At 34.9% G+C, this 25,820-nt stretch overlaps 1 protein-coding gene across 1 annotated transcript; it reads right to left on the bottom strand.

The window, feature by feature from the left end:
• Nucleotides 1–22,064: 22,064 nt before the first annotated feature.
• Nucleotides 22,065–22,613, bottom strand: LOC149265323 (RING-H2 finger protein ATL8-like). Its single transcript, XM_089403035.1, has one exon. The coding sequence runs from the start codon at nucleotides 22,611–22,613 to the stop codon at nucleotides 22,065–22,067; it is 549 nt and encodes a 182-aa protein (XP_089259161.1).
• Nucleotides 22,614–25,820: the final 3,207 nt, after the last annotated feature.

The following is a 25,820-nucleotide window of genomic DNA, read 5'->3' as shown; positions in this document are numbered from 1 at the left end:
AAAAAATATAAATTTAAATATAAAATTCAATGTGAGAAATTCATTTCCTTAAATATTAATGTAAACAAGATTTTATAATATTGTTTTGTTTAGGTTATTAGTGTTTTGAAATATATTTATAGATATTAACATAGCCACTAACTTTATTTTATTTTTGTAAGCTTGGCAGGGCTACAACTTCATCATGTCCAATATATCACATCAGAAGCCAGGAATTGAACCCTTGACTTCACATGAAGCAGTGCCTATCATTGCCCTATCATTCTCATTGTCTATCAAAGACCTGTGGACAACATAGCCATTAAATTTTAAAATACAAATTGTTTACGAAATTATTTTAATTTTACTACATTAGTTTAATTATATTAAATTTACAAATTTTAATATATAAATTTATCAAAAAAATAACTGTGATATAAATTCATAATATATTTAATAAATATGCAGCATTCACATATAGTAGTTTACAATTAAAAAATGAAAAGTCGACAAAAAAAATCTGAGCTACAGTATTAATGGATTTTTTATTTAATTATATAATCCTAAAATATATACTCCTAAACTAGAGAAATAATAATATAATATAGTAACAATATACAATATATAAACTCCACAATGAAAGGGATCAAACTAATAATAATAATATGTTGCATAAATATGTAATTGATAAATTTGTATTTATAAGAAAAAAGTAAATTAAGGAAGGCAAAAATGTTATTTATTTTATCCAATTGTAATATTATGGGTTGTTATTAATTTAAATAAATTTTTTTAAGGATAAATAATAATGATTTACTAAGTTCAATATATGTTATTTTGATGTGGAAATGTTTACATATAAAAATGTTTTATAAATATAAATATTATAAACAAGAGCTATGTAGTAACAATGCCATTACATTTGCCTAAGTAGTTCTTTTTTTTTTTTTTTTTTTTTTTGCATAAAATTGCAGTACTGAAAAACTTCGTTGTTTGCTTTTATAAAAAATGTTTTTATTACAAATAAATCAACTCAAAAACTATGAATCAAAAAATCATAATTGAGTGATTACTCCCATGCTTCTTCCCATGCCTATACATATATACAACTAGTTCTAGCAAGACAAAAGTGAAATTCTCAATTGCAAAAATTCTAGATAATTTTTTTTAATCTTATTTTCTTTATGTCATTTAAATATCTTGTAAACAATTTTTTATTTTTTATGATGATGAAAAAATTATATACTATTATATATCCATTTAAAAAAAATAAATCAATCAAAAAATTATAATTAAACATTTAAAATTATTTATATTAAAAGTTTTATTTTATTATTCAAACAAGATTAGTTAAAATTGGTAACTGCTTCATCATTTAAAATTAAAAAATTATAATTAAATCTTTAAAATTATTTATATTAAAAGGATATTTTATTATTGAAATTAAGATTGGTTACTGCTTCATCATACTATATTGGTTAAAAGCATTATTCGGAACTTTGCCGTTATTTAGAAATCAAACAAAAACCAAATTTACTAATTGAAAAAGAGTTTGAAGATATGATTTGATGCTTATACTATTCATTTTTTAAAGTTTGAATATCATTTGATGATTTTTATTTAATTTAATAAATGTAAATAAATGTTAAATGAAGAATCCAAATTTGTGAAAAAAATTATTAAATAATAAAACTAATGTGAAATAAATCATAATAAAATGGTTAACTATCAAATAATACATCTTTAATTTTTTTCAATAATATAGGGTTAAAGTTCTATAGTAATTTGTGAAAACATAATAATTCAAATAGTAACTAGTGTGTTCTTGCGTTCTATTCTTCCAATATGCTAAAAAATTAGTAATTCACTAATTATTGTTACGATTTTTTTTTATAATTTATAAAATTTATTAATTATCAACCTACTGGATCTCAAAACTCATATGGTGTTAATAGAATGCAACTAATCATATTATGTCAATGATGTATAAATGGAAGGTAGAGCTAAAAATTTCATGGGTTGTTAGCTATAAATGAATCTTTATTGTGAGTAGGAGTAGAGATATTAAATATAAGAGGTGAATTTATGTTTCCATAGAAACATATACAAAATATAAGAGATTTGAGCATAAATGGGACTTTGATAGGAAAAATAATAGTTAAAGATAGAGGAGGGATCTGATAGATACAATTTAAAATGATTTTTTAGAATATAGGAAAAACATTATGAGAATGGTGCTTTAGTGCACTAACAAGAAAAATATTGATGCACAGAAAATATGCACCTGCAAATTATGGGAGTTGGGGAGTTAGCATTACTTAGTTAAAAACTAAAATTTTAAAATACCAAAATGTAATGTAAGATATAAAGGAAAATGAAAAGTAGAGATCACCCAAATCCTTACCTGTTTATGGACATTGCATCACGGAAGGAGTTGAGCGTGTTTGTGTATGTCCCCTTATAGTCGTGCTCTTGTAGATTAACATGAAGAAATGTGAGAACTAGGGTGAGTAAATTAACACAGGCAATGGGAAATATATAATTTTTTTCTAGTCATCGAACTATACTTTTATAAACAATAAAAAATTGTAAATTTTCGGGACTAAGGTCAACCAAAAAGCTTCCCTTACCTGAGTGGGGCTCACATTGGTTTCTCCAGGAAGTGAGGTCGTGGCTTCAAGGAGGTGGCATTTGATAATCCTTGTATGGGCGAGATAAAATCATGGCATTGTAGACCTAAGGGGATAGAAGCGCCAATATATGTTCCAAGATAAACCAAACAAAAACCAAAAGGAACCATGTTAGCCGAAAAGAAAATATGAATTGTAGGTGAAAGTTACAGTTAGCAGACACCAAAACTAAGTGATAAGGATTAAAAAATCATAGCTGCAGTAATGGAAGAGAAGAAAGAATAAATTTTACCTGACAATATGAGATAGATTGATGAACCCAAATGGTTTCAAACCCAGCATGCTACATTTCCAGAGCCATGAAAAGAGGCATGATTGTAACCCTCTATTATGTCATGGAAAACTCAAGTAGAATGTAATAAGCCTTTGATATAAATTGCAGACCCAGCCCAAAGGAAAGGAGAGAGAGTGTTGGCACCATTGAAGAACCACACCTTGACAATAATCACTCTTAGAGTGAAACATGGCTTACTCATTGACATAAGGATTGATAAAATAACCAAAGTTAGAGCCCTATCCAATTGTGGCACTCCAGATACAAGGGACAACAAACCAGGTAGAGAAAATAACCTCTGGCACAAAAATGGTGAATAGACCAAGACCTTGAAAAAGGATAGAATTAGGGTTTCAAGGATAAATGTTTGTCGTTTATGTGTTGAGATCTCCATCCAACCATCCACGCAGAGGAAGTCTGATAGTCTATATGATTGTCACATGGGTAAGGTATATGTGTACACTGAGGATTGGTTTACAAATGCCCAGGTGCATGCGTGCCACTTGCTCGAGTATAGGTGCAACATGGAGTAGGGGGAATGCAACTTATTATGACCATCTTGTAATAAAATATCATACCAAGTCAAATTTTAAGTAAACACAGAATGGGGAGTGAAATCTATCAAGGATAAGCCCTCATGTAAATCATATCATACATATCAAATTGTGCCAAGTCGAAATAATAAACCAATATAACCACCCTTAAGTACTTAGCCAACCACACCATTGTTGAAAGGATTTTTTAAATACATAAAAAAAAAAGTGATGAAGAGTAATTGGAGAAGCATTAGAAACATAACCAAGGCAGGATGAACATAGGAAAATATATTTATACGAAAATGATTAAATATATGTTGGTATTCTTTCAAAGTATGGTAGAGGAAAAATAAGTAGGGAGGGTTAATTAATACCATGTCCTTATCATTTTTATGTCAACCAAATATAGATAACTTATACATCCACATGTATACAAGAAAAAAAAATCGATATAGATATATATATATATATATATATATATATATATGGCAAAGTATGAGAGTTTACAACTCTCACAAATACATCATGATAAATATTCGTGAACAACATATTTCAACCACTACATAAAGTAGTTGGACAAGCTTCCTGATAGTCAGTACATGATAAACATAAACTATGTCATTTTATGCAAATCTTTTAGTGTCCACCATGTGAAGGTTCCCTTTTTTTTAGATGAATATCTCCATCTATGCTTATTTCGTAAGAAAGGGGTGTGTTAATTGTGACCTATAAAATATTTACATTTGCATCTCCTATCCTTTCAATCTGAATCCTTCTCCAATAGATAGTAAGTGAATCCACCCATTGCCCATAACAACACTGTCAAACAGATCCAACACCTTAATTTTATCCCCTTCTTGGTGTTTATCAATATATTTATGAAAAACAAAAAAAACATACACATTATATTAAGATGTGAAAAATGTAAAAAAAAAATTATATTTTAATTATATTTAGCATAGTCACCAATACATAGATAACAAAATCAATCTGTAATTCTATCAACCAAAACAACCAGAATCATATTATTTGAATTGTATCATTAGAAACAACTAGGATAAATCACAAACTATATAGAGTTATGGTTTGGTTAACAATAATCGTAAAATAATAGATAAATTCTTATCAAATTATTAGGAAAATCCTATAACTCTTTTTTTCAATAGAAAAAAAGTATATGATAGATTTTTCGGCGAAAATCACATGAGAAAACATTTGTCAATGCGTTTCGAACCAACCAGTGTGGTTCATCGTCAGGACAAGTTGAAGAACAAATCCAGCTAAGCCTGTTTAAATAGCTAGAGCAGAGACACCAACGGTTACCTGGGCAAAAGGTTGACTCAAGGAGAAGGTCAAATTTAGTTATATTAGGTAAAAATAAATATATAAAAATATAAATACAGTTAAATTAGGTGTAAGATAAATACATAAATATATAAATATAAAAAGAAGAATTGTAAAATAATAATAAATTATTTATTTATTAATAAAAATATAAATGGAGAATAATAATAAACTAATTAAAATAAATAAATAAATAAAAATAAATTAATAAATTACTTATTTAAATTTATATAAGGAGTCAGGTCAAAATTTAGTTATAATAGGTAAAAAATAAATGAATAAATATATAAATGAATATAATAAATAAAAATATATATAAATTTATATATAAAAATATAAAATTTAGTTATAACAGGTGAAAGATAAATATATAAAGAAGAATTGTAAAATAATAATAAATTCTTTATTTATTAATAAATACCTAAATGAAGAATAATAATAAACTATTTATTTCTTTATTAAATAAATAAAAATAAATTATTTATTTAAATTTATATAACTGAAAAATAAAAGTTATCATAAGGTAAATACATGTAAAGTATAGTTACATTAGGAGTAAATAATTGAAGAACAAATAATAAGTTATTTAAATAAAAATATAGATGAAGAAAAATAGTAAATTACCTATCCATTTATTAAATAAAGGGATAAATATATCAATACATGAAAAAATAAATAATAAATATAATAGTAAACAACTTATTTATTTAATTAAAGAAGTTTACGCACCGGGTTAATTAGCTAGAAATAAATAATCCAATAAAATAAATAAGAAGAGGAAATAAAGTAAAAACCAAAAGGGGAAATAAAATACATAGCAATAATGGACTTTTCCTTATACTAAATTAATTATAATTTCCTCCTGTTGTTAAAATAATAATAAACATAAAAATAGAATACATAATAATAATAATAATTTATAAACAAAGTTATTAAAAATAAATAATAAAATCAAGGATTACTAGTTTATTGCAAGAATATTAAACACCGTAAAAGATTAATAATATCTTATTTGTATATTTAATAGTAATTGTCTAATAAAAATACTGATAAAAGAGACAGAAAACGACTAAGAAGAAAGCGCTGGGACCCAGCACCTGCTGATTTTCCAGCCATCATCTCTATTGAGGTTGCTGGGTCTCTTTTCAATCTCGATAGCTTCCCTAAATTTCCGATGATGGAAATGCGAAACTTTAGCGATAACACTAGCTTCCTCAATGCAAACATGATGATTGGTTTTTTTCTACATGCTCAGCCAAAGCGGAAGATTTAGCTCTCCTATGCTTAAGGTCAGCAGCGTGCTCACAAATCCTCTGATTAATGGAGCGACCGGTTTCACCAATATAAGGGGTCCCACAGGAGCAGGGGATCATATAGACCCCTTTCATATCTTTGGGGTCAATCGGATCCTTAGCTGATCTGAGGAACGAACGAATGGTGTTAAGGGGCCTAAAGGTCACAGGGACACTGTGCATCCTGAGAATCCTTGCAACCTTGTCAGTGGTCCCTTGAACGTAAGGAAGATGAACACCTGGAATCCGTTCTTTCGGTTCCCTTTTTGTCAGAGAATTCATGGTGGCTTTTTGGAAAGCTTTCTGACCCAAGTATCTACTATAGCCATTCTCAACAAAGACATCAAGGAGATGGGATTTTTCTTTTTCAAAACTCTTATTATCCGAGATCCTTAGGGCCCAAGTAGCGAGGGTATTGAGAACACCCATCTTTTGCGCTGGGAAATGGTGAGAACTGGCATGGAGATACTGTTCAGTATGAGTTTTCTTCCGAAAAACCTGGTGGGCGATGGAACCATCTCCATTCCTTGAAATAAGAATATCAAGGAATGGGAGGCACCCATCAACCTCCTGCTCCTTAGTGAACTTGATGGCAGAGGACTGATTATTGAGATGCTCAAAGAAAAGATCTAATTCTTTTTGGCCGTGAGACCAAATGACATTAGTATCATCCACATACCTTTTCCAGAGCTTAGGCAAGAGACGAGAAGAATTCAGAGCCTTAGACTCAAAATCTTCCATAAAGAGATTGGCAACAACAGGGGATAGGGGGGAACCCATGGCGACACCACAGGTTTGCTCGAAGAACTCCCCCTCAAAACTGAAAAAGGTGGAAGTGAGGCAGATCTCAACCAGCATAGCTGTGTCAGGGTCAGTTAGGCGGTAGATCACCTCCATGGCTTCCTTAATAGGAATGCAAGTGAACAAGGATACAAAATCAAAGCTAACAAGAATGTCCTCAGGGTCAAGCTTAATGCCCTTAAGTTCATCAATAAAGGAAGCAGAGTCTTTAACGAAGGACTCCGTACGGCCAACAAGGGGCTTAAGCTTTACCGCAAGAAACTTAGCAAGAAGGTAGGTAGGACCTCCAATAGTGTTGACGATGGGCCTCAAAGGAGCTCCCTCCTTATGAATCTTGGGGAGACCATAGATCCTAGGGGTAATAGGGTTGCTCTCAATGAGTTTATGGTGAAGGGAACTCAACGAACTAATGGATTTAATGGCAAGAGCCACCTTCCTAGAAACCTTCTTTAAAGGATTCTTGGGCAGCTTTTTATAGCTACCACTATTAAGAAGATGATCCAACATTTTGCTGCGGTAATCAGCCCTGTTGAGGATGACAGTAGCACCACCCTTATCAGCCTTAAGAACAATGATATCTTTGTTCTGGTTTAAGGACCTGAGAGCTGCTGACTCTTCCTTACTAAGGTTGCTCTTAGGGGGTTTAGCCTTTCTTAAGACAACCGCACAGTCTTTCCTAATAGTATCCTTGATCCTATCAGGTAAACCTCTGATCCCAAATTCTATGTCACAAATGATATCATCCACCGAGATCTTCTTAGGGGCTAAGGCAAAGTTAAGCCCTTTACTCAAAACCCTAAAGACTCCAGGGGGAAAGGAGAAACTGGAAAGATTGATCACCTTATTATGAGAGGAAGGAGGAAGATTAATATTAGGACTATTATATCCATTACTAGAAATATTCCTCTTGTCTTCCTTAATCCCGATCATCATATTATTATTATTACTAATAATATTTTCTTTGCGAGAGTTAATACCATAAGAACTATGAATATAACTATCCTTATTAATACTACTAGAATTGTTATCATGCCTATACCTATTATTATTAAAAGAATTAATATTATTAAAACTATTAATATTATTACTATTGTTATCATAATTAATATTATTAATAGTACTAATAGCTCTATCACTGTTATAATTATTAGTATTATTAATCTCTTTATTATTAACAATATTAATATCACAATTCCTATTAATATTAATGTTATTATCCATATTAATAATATAATTATCATAATTATGTTGCATAATGACCTTACCCAAATCGAAGCCCAAACGGCTCTCCTTCTCACCGCAATTCTCAAAGCGTTGATTCAAGCTCTTCTCACAGCGTTGATTCATGCTCACTGGCCCGGCAAGCTGATTCGACAGAGGAGGGACCGGATCATGAATAACCCCATCAACGGAATTTGCTCCAACCGCACCGTTCACCGCATTGATTTTGTAGGAAACCGCAGAATTCATTAGATTAGCTAAACCCACGTCCGGACCATGAATAACCCCATCAACGGAATTTGCTCTAACCGCACCATTCGCCGCATCGATTTTGGAGGAAACCGCAGGATGCATCAGATAAGCGAAACTCACGTCCGCCTGAATGCTCTCACCAGAGGAGTCCGCTCCAACAACGCAGATAGCCAAATCGAATAGAGAGGAATCTATCGAACCCACCACCGGATCAGAGGGTTTAAATACCTAATTGGGCTCCGGAGCTGGCGCCATGAGCTTATGCACAGGAATCGAGCCCAACTCACCCATGCTGCTGTCCGCTGCAACCGGAGTAACAACATGAGAAGCGTTGCATTCGACAGGGCAAGTGACAGGAGGAGAGCCCCCAGAAACCAAGCTGGCATCAGAACAGGAACCGAGAAGACCAAAGGAAACGCTGCCTTCATCTGCGCAGAGGGGGTCCAACCCAGAACCGCCGGAGGCACGGGGAACCATGCTTTCTTCAGTGCGGTGGAGGCTGCAGTTCACGATCCCGGCGTCTGGATCATTCCCCTTCGAATTCCACCTAGATCTACAATGAACAAGGGAAGATCTGCCACCTACTGCGCAGGGGGGACCAGGGTGACCAGGATCAAGACCGGCCGCAGAACCATGACTCAAAACCGGAGAACGCAGATCGGACAGAGGATCGGTTCCATCCAAGGGAGCTGCGACCTCCAGAGAAGGGGAACCAGAGATCCCACCTGAGCGCTCAGATAACCATTCCTTGAGCGCTGAGACTTGGCCTGAAGAGACACGGCTATGGCAAACCTCACCTACGGATCTAACAGAATTACCAGCAAGCCTTTGAAACTTAGAAGCCTGATTCAGCTTTCGAATCTCCTCTAACCGAAGGGATTTCAGAGCTGAACATGCATCTATTCTGGCCCAAAGGGAGGCTGAAAATAAGTTCCCAAGATCTAGATGCAAATCTAACAGAAACCGAGAAACCTGATTCAAGGACTTCCTAACCCTGCTGATTTCTACTCGCAATAACGCCAAGCTCGCCTTGAGGAAAACCTGATGGTTTTGAGGAGTGTTAAGGCGATGCTTAATCTGGGCAAAGACAGGGATGACGGAGGAGTCTCTGCAACGTTTAAGAAAAGCTAGATCAGTTTTCAACCTTGAAACCTGCAAGCGTGCCCTCTCAAATTGATGGACCTTCGTAGCAATGGCTTTTCCGTGCAGGGATTCAATTGTAGAGCAACCTTAGTAAGGAAGAGTCAGCAGCTCTCAGGTCCTTAAACCAAAACAAAGATATCATTGTTCTTAAGGCTGATAAGGGTGGTGCTGCTGTCATCCTCAACAGGGCTGATTACCGCAGCAAAATGTTGGATCATCTTCTTAATAGTGGTAGCTATAAAAAGCTGCCCAAGAATCCTTTAAAGAAGGTTTCTAGGAAGGTGGCTCTTGCCATTAAATCCATTAGTTCGTTGAGTTGCCTTCACCATAAACTCATTGAGAGCAACCCTATTACCCCTAGGATCTATGGTCTCCCCAAGATTCATAAGGAGGGAGCTCCTTTGAGGCCCATCGTCAACACTATTGGAGGTCCTACCTACCTTCTTGCTAAGTTTCTTGCGGTAAAGCTTAAGCCCCTTGTTGGCCGTACGGAGTCCTTCGTTAAAGAATTTGCTTCCTTTATTGATGAACTTAAGGGCATTAAGCTTGACCCTGAGGACATTCTTGTTAGCTTTGATGTTGTATCCTTGTTCACTTGCATTCCTATTAAGGAAGCCATGGAGGTGATCTACCGCCTAACTGACCCTAACACAGCTATGCTGGTTGAGATCTGCCTCACTTCCACCTTTTTCAGTTTTGAGGGGGAGTTCTTCGAGCAAACCTGTGGTGTCGCCATGGGTTCCCCCCTATCCCCTGTTGTTGCCAATCTCTTTATGGAAGATTTTGAGTCTAAGGCTCTGAATTCTTCTCGTCTCTTGCCTAAGCTCTGGAAAAGGTATGTGGATGATACTAATGTCATTTGGTCTCACGGCCAAAAAGAATTAGATCTTTTCTTTGAGCATCTCAATAATCAATCCTCTGCCATCAAGTTCACTAAGGAGCAGGAGGTTGATGGGTGCCTCCCATTCCTTGATATTCTTATTTCAAGGAATGGAGATGGTTCCATCACCCACCAGGTTTTTTGGAAGAAAACTCATACTGAACAGTATCTCCATGCCAGTTCTCACCATTTCCCAGCTCAAAAGATGGGTGTTCTCAATACCCTCGCTACTCGGGCTCTAAGGATCTCGGATAATAAGAGTTTTGAAAAAGAAAAATCCCATCTCCTTGATGTCTTTGTTGAGAATGGCTATAGCAGATACTTGGGTCAGAAAGCTTTCCAAAAAGCCACCATGAATTCTCTAACAAAAAGGGAACCGAAAGAACGGATTCCAGGTGTTCATCTTCCTTACATTCAAGGGACCACTGACAAGGTTGCAAGGATTCTCAGGATGCACAGTGTCCCTGTGACCTTTAGGCCCCTTAACACCATTCGTTCGTTCCTCAGATCAGCTAAGGATCCGATTGACCCCAAAGATATGAAAGGGGTCTATATGATCCCCTGCTCCTGCGGGACCCCTTATATTGGTGAAACCGGTCGCTCCATTAATCAGAGGATTTGTGAGCACACTGCTGACCTTAAGCATAGGAGAGCTAAATCTTCCGCTTTGGCTGAGCATGTAGAAAAAACCAATCATCATGTTTGCATTGAGGAAGCTAGTGTTATCGCTAAAGTTTCGCATTTCCATCATCGGAAATTTAGGGAAGCTATCGAGATTGAAAAGAGACCCAGCAACCTCAATAGAGATGATGACTGGAAAATCAGCAGGTGCTGGGTCCCAGCGCTTTCTTCTTAGTCGTTTTCTGTCTCTTTTATCAGTATTTTTATTAGACAATTACTATTAAATATACAAATAAGATATTATTAATCTTTTACGGTGTTTAATATTCTTGCAATAAACTAGTAATCCTTGATTTTATTATTTATTTTTAATAACTTTGTTTATAAATTATTATTATTATTATGTATTCTATTTTTATGTTTATTATTATTTTAACAACAGGAGGAAATTATAATTAATTTAGTATAAGGAAAAGTCCATTATTGCTATGTATTTTATTTCCCCTTTTGGTTTTTACTTTATTTCCTCTTCTTATTTATTTTATTGGATTATTTATTTCTAGCTAATTAACCCGGTGCGTAAACTTCTTTAATTAAATAAATAAGTTGTTTACTATTATATTTATTATTTATTTTTTCATGTATTGATATATTTATCCCTTTATTTAATAAATGGATAGGTAATTTACTATTTTTCTTCATCTATATTTTTATTTAAATAACTTATTATTTGTTCTTCAATTATTTACTCCTAATGTAACTATACTTTACATGTATTTACCTTATGATAACTTTTATTTTTCAGTTATATAAATTTAAATAAATAATTTATTTTTATTTCTTTTATTTATTTAATAAAGAAATAAATAGTTTATTATTATTCTTCATTTAGGTATTTATTAATAAATAAAGAATTTATTATTATTTTACAATTCTTCTTTATATATTTATCTTTCACCTGTTATAACTAAATTTTATATTTTTATATATAAATTTATATATATTTTTATTTATTATATTCATTTATATATTTATTCATTTATTTTTTACCTATTATAACTAAATTTTATATTTTTATATATAAATTTATATATATTTTTATTTATTATATTCATTTATATATTTATTCATTTATTTTTTACCTATTATAACTAAATTTTGACCTGACTCCTTATATAAATTTAAATAAGTAATTTACTAATTTATTTTTATTTATTTATTTATTTTAATTAGTTTATTATTATTCTCCATTTATATTTTTATTAATAAATAAATAATTTATTATTATTTTACAATTCTTCTTTTTATATTTATATATTTATGTATTTATCTTACACCTAATTTAACTGTATTTATATTTTTATATATTTATTTTTACCTAATATAACTAAATTTGACCTTCTCCTTGAGTCAACCTTTTGCCCAGGTAACCGTTGGTGTCTCTGCTCTAGCTATTTAAACAGGCTTAGCTGGATCTGTTCTTCAACTTGTCCTGACGATGAACCACACTGGTTGGTTCGAAACGCGTCGACAAATGTTTTCTCATGTGATTTTCGCCGAAAAATCTATCATAAACTTGTTATGGATCACAGAAGCCTCAACTCTACAAGAAAAAAAGTACTTATATTAAAACATGATTGATAAACATTACAAAAAGTTTTCATTAACAAATCATATATGTCTCTAATAATAACAAAAATCCTATAGGGGGACCTTGAATGGAATGGTTACCTCTCATATGAGTGCCCTCCTTAAATCATTACATGATTTTAACAATAATGGAGCCTTGAGTCATGTAACCACCCACATATATATATCTAACAATGATAGGGTATACAAATTTTCAACTAGGGATGTTGGCTAGAAGCTTAAACTCGTCTTATAATAGGTATCTCAAAATCCTTCACAAGAGTTCCTCACAACATATTATACTCCAATGATTTAGAAGGGTCAAATTTCATGATTATTCACTATTTTCCATGGGCACTTCATCCCTCTGGTACCTCCAAGAGAGAGTGATGGATTCCCACGGGAGGATTAGTTTTAATTTTATCATTTCATTGATCAAAAGTCTAACATTACGATTTTGATTTGTGGAAGATGGTGAGAAGCTCCTATCAGTCAAATGGATTTACTGTTAAAGAGACAACCCCTAACGATGTGAGCTTGTTCATTCTGGTTCTTCAATCATGGTGTTCGCATTTAAAAGGTAACCTTTTGGTTATTTTGTTTCACATTGGTCATTCAAGTTATTGTGTAAATTTATTTTGTTGGGTCCACTCGTGGTTGATTTTTAGCATTTGTTGGGATATCAACCCATATACATTCACTATTCCCCTGTTCTTTCTAACCTCTGTCTCGACCATGGATTCCTACCGTGTATCTATTTGGAGCAGTGATCTTATGGATCTCCTAAATTATTTGATTTTACTGTTACATTTCCTTATGGAAGTCGATTAATCTGTGACAAAATTATCAATGAATTCCAAATCAAAAACATGATTGGAAGTTTATATTCGGAAAAGGATGTCGAACTTAAATTATAGGTGGCCTCTTTGTGAATTATCCATGGCTCAATTATATTGTTGCTAAACATGACTTAGAGTAATCTATCAATTGAATTTTCTATCTTCTCTTCCAAGAATCCAAGAAGCCTATATTACTCATAAAATTCTAGATGATCAAAATAGATGCCACCTAGAAAGTTTCCGAAAATTTTGAGGCCCCTTTGTCAATCGAGATGATAAGGCTTTTGAATCATCCTTCATAGGACATCCTTGAACAATAAAAAAACTTCCTAACATTTTCATATCATCTTCAATCTCTAGAGCCATTCAATTTTGGTGAATGGCTCTCCCGCAAAGATTTTCATTCCTTCTAGAGGCCTCAGGCAGGGAGACCTGCTCTCTCCCTTTCTTTTTATTCTCATGATGGAAGGACTTGGTAGATCCATTAAGCATGCCAAGGATTCAGGCAAAATCAAAGGTCTTCAATTAGCTGAGAATGGTCAAGCTCTGACTCACCAACAATTTGTAGATGACACCATGCTGCAAGGAATCCCCACTGTCAAAGAAGCTTCAGCCTACAATCAAATCCTAAAGGAATTTTCCATGGCTACAGGTATGGAAGTCAATCTCTCTAAATCAAAAATCTTCTTCTTTAACACTAATATTGCTATTCAGAGAAATATCTCAAGAATTCTTGGCTTCCAAAGGGATTCCCTCCCCACAAAGTATTTGGGAATCCCTCTCACAACCAGACCTATGCACAAGAGTACCTGGGAACAGGTGCTTAATAAGATGCAGGACATAGTCAAAAATTGGACCTTTAGAGTCTTGAACTTGGCAAGCAGGCGGGTTCTGACAAAGGCGGTTTTGCAATCCATCTCGGTTTTTATGTTATTATCCCTCCCAGCTCCCAAAGGGGTTTTAGAGCAATTTAGGAATATACAAAGAGATTTCCTCTGGGGCAAGGAAGAAACAAAGAAGAAGTGGGCCCTAGTTTCTTGGGAAAAAATCTGTAAACCCAAGAGTCATGGGGGTCTAGGCTTGGATGATCAAGAGATTCTTAGTAAAGTGCTTGGAGCCAAGCTATGGTGGTGATGGGTTTAGGAGCCAACAACCCAGTGGGCAAGGATCTGGAAAGAGAAATATGCCAGCTCTTGGCACACTAATGACCTCATAAGGATGTCTGGAAACTTAAAAGGATCTCACATCTGGAACAGAGCCTGGGAAAATAGAAGCCTAGTTCAAAAAAACAGTTTTTGGGAAATCAGAGCACGAGATCTTGCACTCTTTTGGGAGGAAAAATGGCAACAAGAATCAACGCTGTTAACAGAGGATTTTTTAAGCCTCAAGCAGGAAACAGATTCCCAAGGGTTAAACAAAGTTAAGGATTTCCGGGATCCTGCTCAAAACTCCGGAAAGTGAAGAAGCTGGAGGAAAATTGATTGCAGAGATGATAGCCTCATTAAAATTAAAGCAGAGGCTCTTGGGAGCTTGCTTAAACAAAGAATGATTTTAGTAACAGAGGGGCAAGATCAATTGAGATGGGGCAATAAAAATAAAGGCCCCTTTAACCTTAAGGAAGCTAAAGGTATTCTTCTTGAGCTTAATTCCAGAGTTCCAGAAAATACCTTGAAGCACCTCTCAAAACACCAAGGTTGGATGAAGATCAAACTTTTCATGTGGTTGGTTCATCATAAGAAAATTTTAACTTGGGACAATTGATTATGTTGTATGTTACCTGTTATAGACCAGTTTTACTTGAGTTATATTCCATAGGTATCGAGTTTTACTTCAGTCATTTATTATTAATGTTTACAATGTAATCTATTTAGCCATTTTAAATATTAAAACAAATAATCTCTACTCATTTTTTGATTTCATTCTTTATCAAAAAATTTATGTGTTTAAAATGCACAATTTATATCTATTTATAAAATTTATAAATCATAAGATCATGGTGCCAACTAAATTCAAATTAAATTTTGATTAAATAAAGATAATAGAAAAAATGTGCCAATATAAAAGGAAAATGTTTATATAAAAAAAAACCAAATTCAATAATTACTTATGCATATTATTATTTATAACCTAGGTAAAATAAAATTATAAATATGAATATCTAGAAAATAATGTACAAATCTGTTACATCTAATTAAAATAAAAGCGCTCAATTCCTAGAAAAAAATTATCATACATAACTTCTTAACTTTATTAATAAAAGAGCTGACAAAAATGTATGTATTTATAAAACCTTCTCCTATGATTTTTGATCTTTGTATGAACTCCGCGTAGTTCTCTGTAAATGAAACAAATTTTAGTGGTATCTTATTTGTTTCCGAAATAAATAACACAAAATAAAATATCTACCTTCCCAGTTAAAAAACATAAAGCACTTGAAGTATGGAATAGTTTTTTAAACAAAGATACAGAGGTTGAAACTTGAAACGAGATAAGATAAAGATTAAATCATACATTGACGACCTGTCGTAACAATACTTGAAGGCTTCATGAAAACCGACGACACATAACAATAAGTAGCGAAAGGCTGAAGAGCTTCCAGACTAACCTGATAACCTGTGCATTCAGAAGTGCAGGTCACGCATACAAACCGAAAAGGGACAGTGCATAAACTTCGAAAACTAAGCTCTTAGTTGACGCCATCAAGTGAAACTCACTGCCTAGCGCTGAAAATAAACACAAAAGTTGCTCGTAAAAGACAAGAAACATTTTTAACCTAATTCGAGATCCTTACCCTGATTAGGGTTAGGGTCATGGGACTGCCATGACCCGAACCTACATTAGGGTTACGGTGACTGGAAAAAGAAAGATAAACTACGATTCCCATCCTATAGTTACATATATATATATATATATATATATATATATATATATATATATATATATACAATCATGAGTGGAGTTTATTGTACTTGTTTTACCTGCAAATCTTCAAGAATTTTCCTGAGCCACACAATTTCTTTCGTTTCTTTAGTTGTTGCCACGTATTCTGCTTCTGTTGTGGAATCTGTTGGAACTGATTGTTTGCGTGATCTCCAGGAGGCAGCTCTTGATCCAAGACTCATAGCATATCCTGAGGTAGATACCCCAGTTTCTTTGTCTCCATCGAAGTCTGAATCAGAGTATCCAATCAAGCTGAAGTCGTCGACCTGTGTATACTTGATTCCAAGGTCTTGAGTTCCCTTCAAGTACCTTATAACTCTTTTTGCAGCAGACCAATGTCCCTCACAAGGGTTTTGCATGAACCTGGAGAGGATTCCAACAGTAAATGAAATGTCTGGTCTGGTAGTAGTGAGGTAGAGGAGACTTCCTACAAGCTGTCTATACTTTGTTGCATCCTCAAATTCCTTTCCTTCATTAGATGTGAGCTTTAAGTTTTGTTCCATTGGAGTAGAAAGAGGATTGCACTCTGTCATGCCAAATCTGTTTAACAAATCTCCAATGTATTTTTTTTGAGAAAGAAATATGGATTTTGGATGTTGGGTTACTTCAATGCCAAGATAGTAATGAACATAGCCCAAATCAGTCATTTCAAAACTTTTCCCCAATTCCTTCTTTATGGATGCAAGGTAGCTTTCATTGTTACCTGTCATTAAAATATCATCTACATATACCACAAGATACACAACTGTTTTGCCAACTTTCTTGACAAATAAAGTTGCATCATCAAGATCAAAATGATTGAAGTTGAGTTTCAGAAAATGCTCAGTTAGTTTTTCATACCAGGCTCGCGGTGCTTGTTTGAGGCCATACAAGGATTTCGCAAGTTTGCATACTTTATGTTCATGTCCTTTCACAGCAAATCCTTCAGGCTGGGACATAAAAACATTCTCTTTTAGATCTCCATTCAAGAAGACAGTTTTTACATCCATTGGATGGACTTTCCAACCGTTCTGAGCTACTAGTGCAAAGAGTGTTCAGATGGTGGCCCATTTTGCTGTGGGGGAAAAAGTTTCCTCATAATCGACCCCTTCCTTCTGTGCAAAACCTTTTGCCACAAGCCTAGCTTTGTGCTTGTCAAGTGAGCCATCAGCTTTGTACTTGTTCTTGTAGACCCACTTGCAGCCAATTGGTTTGGTTCCAAATGGAGGATCAACCAGCTTCCAAGTGCCATTCTTTATGAGAGCATCTTACTCCTTTTGCATCGCTTCTTTCCATTCATCATGAGAAGCAGCTTCTTTGAAGGAAGTTGGTTCAAAATCTGTAGACAAGTTCAATTCACAATCATAAGTAACATCCATATCAACAGGTGAATTAGAGTCATCTACATCACCTCCATTTTGTCGGTTTTAATTTCTGGTTCCTGTTTTTCCAATTTCATCAGGATGAACACTTTCAAGTGTCTTTGTCAGCCACTTTGGGGGACCTTTCTAAGATGGTCCAAGCTGCTCTATTGATTGAGTTGGGACTGAATCAAGATTGAGTCTCCCAATTCTATCAATTACATCACTTAAAGCATCATCAGTTGTTGGAGTTTCATGCAGGGTAGATTGTTCTTCAGAAGAAGATTCCACATGTTGATCTAGTATAGGAATCCCCCCTTCAAGATGTGGAATCTGATTATCAAATTCTTGAAATGATAAATCGTTTTTGCGAATCTATCCAAGCGATCAAGTTGCCGCTCAACAACATTGTCAGATTTGGATGATTCAAGAAAAATGACATCTCTAGATACAACAAACTTTTTATTTACTTCATCATAGAGGCGGTATGCTTTAGAGGTGTTTGAATACCCCAGGAAGATACACTTACGACTTCTAGCGCCAAGTTTGTTTCTATGTACCTTTGGTATCAAAGCATAACAGGTGGAACCAAAGATCCTGAGATGTTTTACCGAAGGAACATGTCCATACCACAATTCATAAGGAGTCTTGTTTCTTATAGCATTAGATGGACATCTATTCTTTATATATGCAGCACATAGAACAGCATCAGCCCAAAACATTATCTTTACATTTTTGAAGAAAAGCATGGATCGTACCATATTCAAGATTGTTCTATTCATTCTTTCAGCTACGCCATTCTGTTGGGGATTATAAGGCACAGTTGTTTGATGTTTGATCCCATGTTGGCGAAGATAGTTTTCAAATTCATTTGATGTATATTCTTTTCCATTATCAGTGCGAATAGACCCAATATGAGATTGTGCATCATTTTCAATCCATTTATGAAAATTCTTAAATGTTTGAAAAGCATCAGATTTGTTCTTCAATAAATAAACCCAACACATTGTGGTGTAATCATCAATAAATGTCATGATATATTTATTTCCATTTGCAGAAGGAACAGGCATTGGACCACATAAATCTGAATGAATGAGTTCAAGCTTCCTATGTGCTCTTGAATGTGAATCATGAAAAGACTATTTGTTATGCTTTCCTAGAATGCAAGCATCACATTGCTTATGTTTCCTAGGAATTGTAGGCAAACCAGCCACACCATTTCTCTTCAATAAGCGGAGACTGTCATAGTTTAAATGTCCAAATCTAGCATGCCATAATAAACTTGATGGAAGTGTACCTTCTTCATGATGAGAAATATATGAGAAATGTTGTGCATGAGCAGAGGTTCCTTGCAGTTTGAGAAGCCTTTCTTCTTCTATTCCCCTCATGACAAGTGAGTGGTCAGATGCTTTTCTTACCTCAAGCTTCCCATCAAACATATGAATGGAGTGACCTTGCTGGCGGATGTGGACCAAGGACAACAAGTTTCTCTTGAGCTGTGGGAGATATAGAACATGATCCAGAAGAAAGTCTGGAAGACCGAGCAGTTTAAGCCGATTGTGCCAAGCCCTGATGGCTTGATTTTTGACTGATCTGCAAAGTATACTGCTCCATCAACATTGTCAGTGAAATCTTCAAAAAAATCTTTCCTATGAGTCATATGACAGGTTGCTCCTGAATCAAGGAACCAATCATTTTTCGAAGAAGCAAGTGAAGCATTAAACAAATCTTCATTTACTCCAATGTTACATTGTGCCTCAATATAGTGAGCGGATTCATGTGCTTTACCTTTGTCTGTATCATCAGTTTTACCTTTCTGCTGGTTTCTTTTCTGCTCAATTTTGTCCCATGGTAGTTTGCATGTAGAAGCATCATGTGATCCATATCGTTTGCAGCGAATGCAATGCACATCTGTTTTTTCTCCTTGAGAATGTCTACCCCCCTGCCTCTGAAGTATCTTCCTCTTCCTCTTCGTCCACCTCTTCCTCTTGTAGAATCTTGAGTAAGATGCTTTTCTTTATGAGCAAGGCAAACAGTCTCTTCAGAAGATCCAAGGACTGTCTTCTTTCCAAAGGCTTTCTCTCTTTCAGCAAACTTTTTCACAAGAGAGTCAAAGGTTATATCTTTAAGATTTCCATTTGCTTGTAAAGACTCAAGATAATTGGAGTAAGTAGGATAGAGTGCCTTGAGAAAAGCAATAAGAGGGATATCCATCTCAACCTTCATGGATTTGATATCATGCATTATGGATTTTACTTCAGATGCAAGAGTAAGAGGATCATTATTTTTCAGTTCAAGAGTGAAGAGTTTAATCATGAGGTGAACAACTTCAAGTGCAGAATGTGAGTCATAGAGTTCTTTGAGCTTTTGTAAAGCTTCAAAGGCAGTTGAATATGATGAAATATTACGACTTACTTCTTCATTTACAGATGTTGTGATTAATGCATATGCTTTGTTGTTCTTGTTATCCCAAATGACGAGCTCTTTGTCTGATGTAGGTTGTACTGGGTCATTGTCTCCTTCTCCGACACACACTCCTTTCCACAACTCATTGAAGATGAGGGTGTGTTTTATCATCCGGGACCATTCAGGATAGTTCTCCTTGCCAGTGAGAACTATTCCTACCATAGAGATGATTGAATGCATTCTGTAAAAAAAAATACTTCTGCTGATAAAAAAAAAACTTTTGCTGATAAAAAGAACTTCTGCTGATAAAAAACTTTTGCTGATAAAAAGAACTTCTGCTGATAAAAAACTTTTGCTGATAAAAAGAACTTCTGCTGATAAAAAAATTCTGCTGATATACAATGAAGTTGTACTCAAAAGGGCAACTCAAAAGATTTCAAATCCACAATGTGACCCCTATAAATCCATCATTGTATAAATTCACCTTACATAAACTTCATATAAGTTTCATATAAGTCCATCAGATAACCCTCATAAAACTTCACCTTATACATCTTATATAAATCTCATAAAACTTCACCTATAAATATCATGGTCATGCGCATTCTTTGAACTGTAATTTACAACGGTCAACTTCGGCAAAGCATTAAACCAAGTTATGGAGGCCAGCACACAAAACTTATTTGAAATTCGAACTATTCAAAATGTATTGAAACCATTCACCACACCTTTTGATTGTATACCATTCAGGCATGTCAAAATACCATTGGAACTTATTTGAAACAGGGAGAAAGCGTATTTATTTGAAAAAATTCAAAATATATGTCAGCAGCATTCAAAACAGCACTCAAAAGGGCAACTCAACAGTAGCACTTATTTGAAAACAGCAGCACCATTCCGCCAACCTTAAACCAGTACAGTGCTACACCATTGAGCCACAGCGGCAACACTTATTTGAAAACAGCAGCATTTGTTTGAAAGCACATGAACAAGGGAAGAGAGAACAAGATTGGAGACAGCATAGCATGGCTGACCAGATAAATATGTATATTTTAAAACAGTTTTTTTTTTCTCACAAAAAAATATTGATTTTATTTTGATGAGGTGTTCTCACTGCTTCGTCTGAAACAAGACTGCTTCCAGCGCCTTCCGCTGCTTAGGAGTAAAGGAATCTGGAAAATCTATAGAGAAATGAATATACAAATTACCTTTCATAGAAGGCCGATGGTAAACCGACATTCCTTCATCTTTAATAACCTTGAACTGACCCGGCTTGACAACTTCAGCCGCACTTGATTTGATAAGCAGTTGCCTACCATCCAGATGGGTTAATACAAATTGGAACCCACACAGTGCCTCCCTCAATAATAAGGTATGCTCAACAACAAGATCATCTCCCTTTTCCCGCGGCAACACAAATTTCTTCTCCTGCAGTTTCTCTAATGAGAATAAGTGCGCAGCTTCAGGCCTATGCAGGTCAGAGACAAGCATTATGGACAAAGCGCAGTGGCAGAGGCAGATTATTTCAGAACAGAAGGGAATAAAGCAGAGGCAGAGGGAGAGGTCAGGATAGAGGAGTTACAAGGCGCATAATAGCTAAAACAACGAGCTGACTCTGATACCATGTCAGGCCAGGCAGTAACTCTCCAAAAACAGAAAAACGGATTGATGTATTATTCCACAGGTAACCCATTTTTATATACAATAGGGAGTGATTGTTCAATTCATCTCCCGATGACTGTTCACCTTCCCAATTTATTTAGTTACATAAAATTCTCAATCATAAATATTAGGTTTCAACAGGGATACCTCTCTAACCTTGCATCAGAAAGTCATTATCTTCTAAGATAAATGAATAACTCAAAGCACTCGGAAAACTAAGCTGGACTAGGCAACATTGACAGATTCCTAACTGCGGGTTGCGGACTTCCTTGGAACGTTTTAGTGTGTGAAGAAACTAGTCCGACTGCTTGAGTTGAATCCCTGGCCTCTATGACTATTTCCATGCTGTTGTTTGGCTCTGTCTCTTGAACAATTCCAGCGGTTCCACGCCTTTCTTTGTGGAGATTTAGGGAATGTCTGCACAAAGGGCAGGAAGAATGCGAGACAAGCCATGCATCGATGCATTCCAAATGGAAGCGATGATTACAATTTGGCAGCACTCTCACCTTTTCTCCTTCTGCAAATTTGGCCAGGCAGATCGGACAATCCATTGGCACGGGCGTTGGCTTTGATGCAGCGCTGTAAACGATAACGGGCAGTGCTTTCAAATCGCTCTTCGCCATCCGGAGAGAGAAATCATCAGATAAGTCTACCTCGGCCCGACCCCTGAAGCATGGAAGCCATCTAAGAAACGAGTTGAGTCCGATCCCAACAACGAGGGCACCTAGCAAAGCGAGGAGAATGAGTAGTGGACAAGATTCCATAGTTCGATTCATCGGGTCGAGTTTCGTTGGAGAAGGTGCACGAGGGCTGGAAGTCAATAACTGCCCCCACTTCACAATGGGAAATCTACATTTCTCTGCAACTCATTGACTTTTCTCAAATATCCAAAGTCAAATGAATCGAACCTTCCTCGCTTGAGAAACAAAATGATGAATATTTGTGGAATCTCCTCCCCCGCATGACTCTCACCTATAGTTACCCCCTTCTCCATATCCGCCTACAAATGTATAACGTTAGGAAAACAAAACAAACGAGGACCAATATTGCAAAGTTGCTTCGATCACATGTCTATCTGATAGATCAGATCTATGCCGATCATATCCTCATTGTTTCTTATGTTTCTTATGATACAACAGCTCAATAGGAATGCTCAACACTCTATGTCACTCCTGTCAATCCTTTTATATTATCAAGTTTAGCAACTTAAATTCTAATTTAAATAGTTCTCGTATGATCAAGTTGAACCATATTAATTCTAATTTAATATCTCATGTTTCAGCCTGCGACACCTTAAATGTAATTTAATCTGTCATGTTTAACCGATCATTATAATTAAATCTCTAAAAGGTTTCCCTACCCTGCTCCTTCGAAACTTATTTACTATAAAGTACCTTTCTATCTTTCAAATCAATAATATTTCATTCGATGAAATTTATGAAACCTATTAGTAAATGAGACTATATCACGTAGCTACGGTTACGATTGGGAGGTTCTACCTAAGTCGACTCCCCACTTTGTTGGTGAGCAAGTAACTTTTGCGTACATTCCAAAAAATATTAATATCCAAATAGTTTATGTTAATTGAGAATAAATATACAATTATAAATTAAAAACTATACCACTATAAAATATACAACTATAAGATTCGTTTTCCTGGATAAGCTAAAAAAAATTATATATCCCAAACAGTCTAACCAATTAAAACTCTCCATACAATATTTTATAGATAACTACCCATAAAAAAGAATAATTACACAAATTTAATAGCCTAATCCTTTGCAATGTTCTCTATAGATAACTACGCATTTAAAGCTAATTATACATATGTATTATCCCAATCCATATCTACGTGTTGACTTGTTGTGGCTTGACCCGGGTTTAGAAGTGTTTTAGCCAAACAAATCACACACTATAGGCCCTTTCGGCAACAGCTCGTGGAGCATGGATTGAAGTCTCACCCGAGGTAGTAGGGGAAGGTGCTGGAACTAGGTTTCCGCACCCTAGGGATGTCTTGATGAGGACTGGAAAGGTCACGAACCTTTCTGCGCACTTGCGCTAATTTGTACAACTTGTCTGGCCTTTGCGTAGCACAGCGTCGAAACCCTTCTTAGATTCTTATAATTAATGTGCTCATTATAGATCTGATCTACTTCTTAAGGTTTTAATCAAGCATTTCAATAGTAATAACAAGTGTGTGCAATCATAGACATGCATAAACCTAGAACATAAACAAACAGATAGATCTGCGATAAACACACAATGATTCAAAAACACTTACCTTTATTTATCTCCTCTTCAGTACAACCAGATTCATCCTGCGCACTCAGCTGCACGGGTCCATACACACAGTTGCAAACTCTACTAGGCCTCTGCGCACTCAGCTGCAGAGCCTCTATCTATCTACTAACACCCTCGACTCGAACTTACAGACACAGAGAGAATATTGCCTTCATAAACCCATAACATTCAAGATCAAAACTCCAAAAACTGCCTTCTAGCCTTAGAGCCTTGCTCTATTTATACCTTCCCCATGGTCCGAATTACTTTCTATTTTCTTACATTATTTTCGGGTGGACAACCCTTTGACTTGACTCATTACAATTCGCGCTTCGCGCTCTTCATGGAACCTTTACCATACTTTTACCCAAAATTGTGAACTTTAAGCCCCAAAACCGTTACGCAGGGGATCCGGTGCCCAACACAATCATTGTGACTCATCCTGAGTCACTCGGCTGGTGCGGAAATCTTCACGGGGAAGTTATCCAGCAACTTCTGCGCTTCGCTTATGCTCACAACAAATTCTTCTGCCATCTGTTGTACCCATTGTATGCGAGCCACCGATGCATCAGTATCAGTTTCAGTTGCTTGTCCGGGTTCATATACTGCTTGCATGTGTGCTAACTTGCCCTCGATGTTGGTGGAGACTGCGAATGCCTCAGCAAGACAAGGCTGGAGACATTCCTTAATTACTGCTTCGTTCTGCAGAACGGCGTTAACTTGTGTCTTAAGAACCTGGGTCTCCCTCATCTTGGCTAACCGTTTGCGCGGTACAATTTTTTTAGGTTTATGCTTAATTTTTCTACCATCTTCACGGATAAAAATATTTTTATACCACTTTAATGAGTAATTAACTTACAAAAATCACTTTTGACTATTTTATTTTAAAAATGTTACTTCGTAGCATAGTTCCTTCCTTCTTTAAATTTAAGAAGAATCTCATTGTCGAATTAATCATATCAAACATATTTTCTCCACTACATTACATATGCTCTTGCATATTCCCTTCTGATTCAAATTTATGTTTCAAACAATGATATTCCTATTACCCATGAGATCCACATTTAAAACACAGGCTTACATATCCCTTATCATAATGTCTTCAACTATAGTTCAGACTAGTTCTTTTGGGGTAATTAGCTTGTCTAATTCTATGTTGTGAGGTGTTGGTCTCGCTTACCTCTTACCAAACGGTTCACCTCTTTCTTAACATTGATATTTTCTTCTTATACATTAATCTCTTTACTTGCTTTACTATTGTTCCTCTTTTGCCAATGTCTTTTTTATTTATAAAGTCGACTATTAAGTAATTTAAGTAACAAAAAAAATATAATTCATGAATTTATTTTTGAAAGAGAAATAGATATTCTTTATATATTAAAAAATATTTTCATTTTCTTTATTCATATGACTATATCTAATGGAAATTTTACAAAATTATATATATTGGTGTTCTGTTTGCATATTTATTTTATATACATATATATTTGTTTGATTTTAGACATTTGTGATCTATACTGATTTTTTTGATAAATTCTTTCGAATTAATCACATAATGAGTTTTTGGTCGATATTTCAAACCATCTAATGTTCATCATCAAGAAAAAGGTGAAAAAATCACTGAGTCAAAATGTTTAAATAGCAATGATGCATATGTTGGAGTTTTAGCAGTTAGGAAATAGCTGTTATGA

This window comes from Pinus tabuliformis, chromosome 6, assembly GCF_031772625.1.
Source record: "Pinus tabuliformis cultivar Carrire ecotype Pingquan chromosome 6, CPIR1, whole genome shotgun sequence".
NCBI lineage: Eukaryota > Viridiplantae > Streptophyta > Pinopsida > Pinales > Pinaceae > Pinus > Pinus tabuliformis.
The sequence above is the reverse complement of the archived record's forward strand: the minus strand, read 5'-3'. Positions and strand labels throughout refer to the sequence as shown.

Coding starts and splice junctions, on each gene's coding strand:
- LOC149265323 (XM_089403035.1), bottom strand. CDS start 22,613: ATGGAATCTTGTCCACTACTCATTCTCCTCGCTTTGCTAGGTGCCCTC.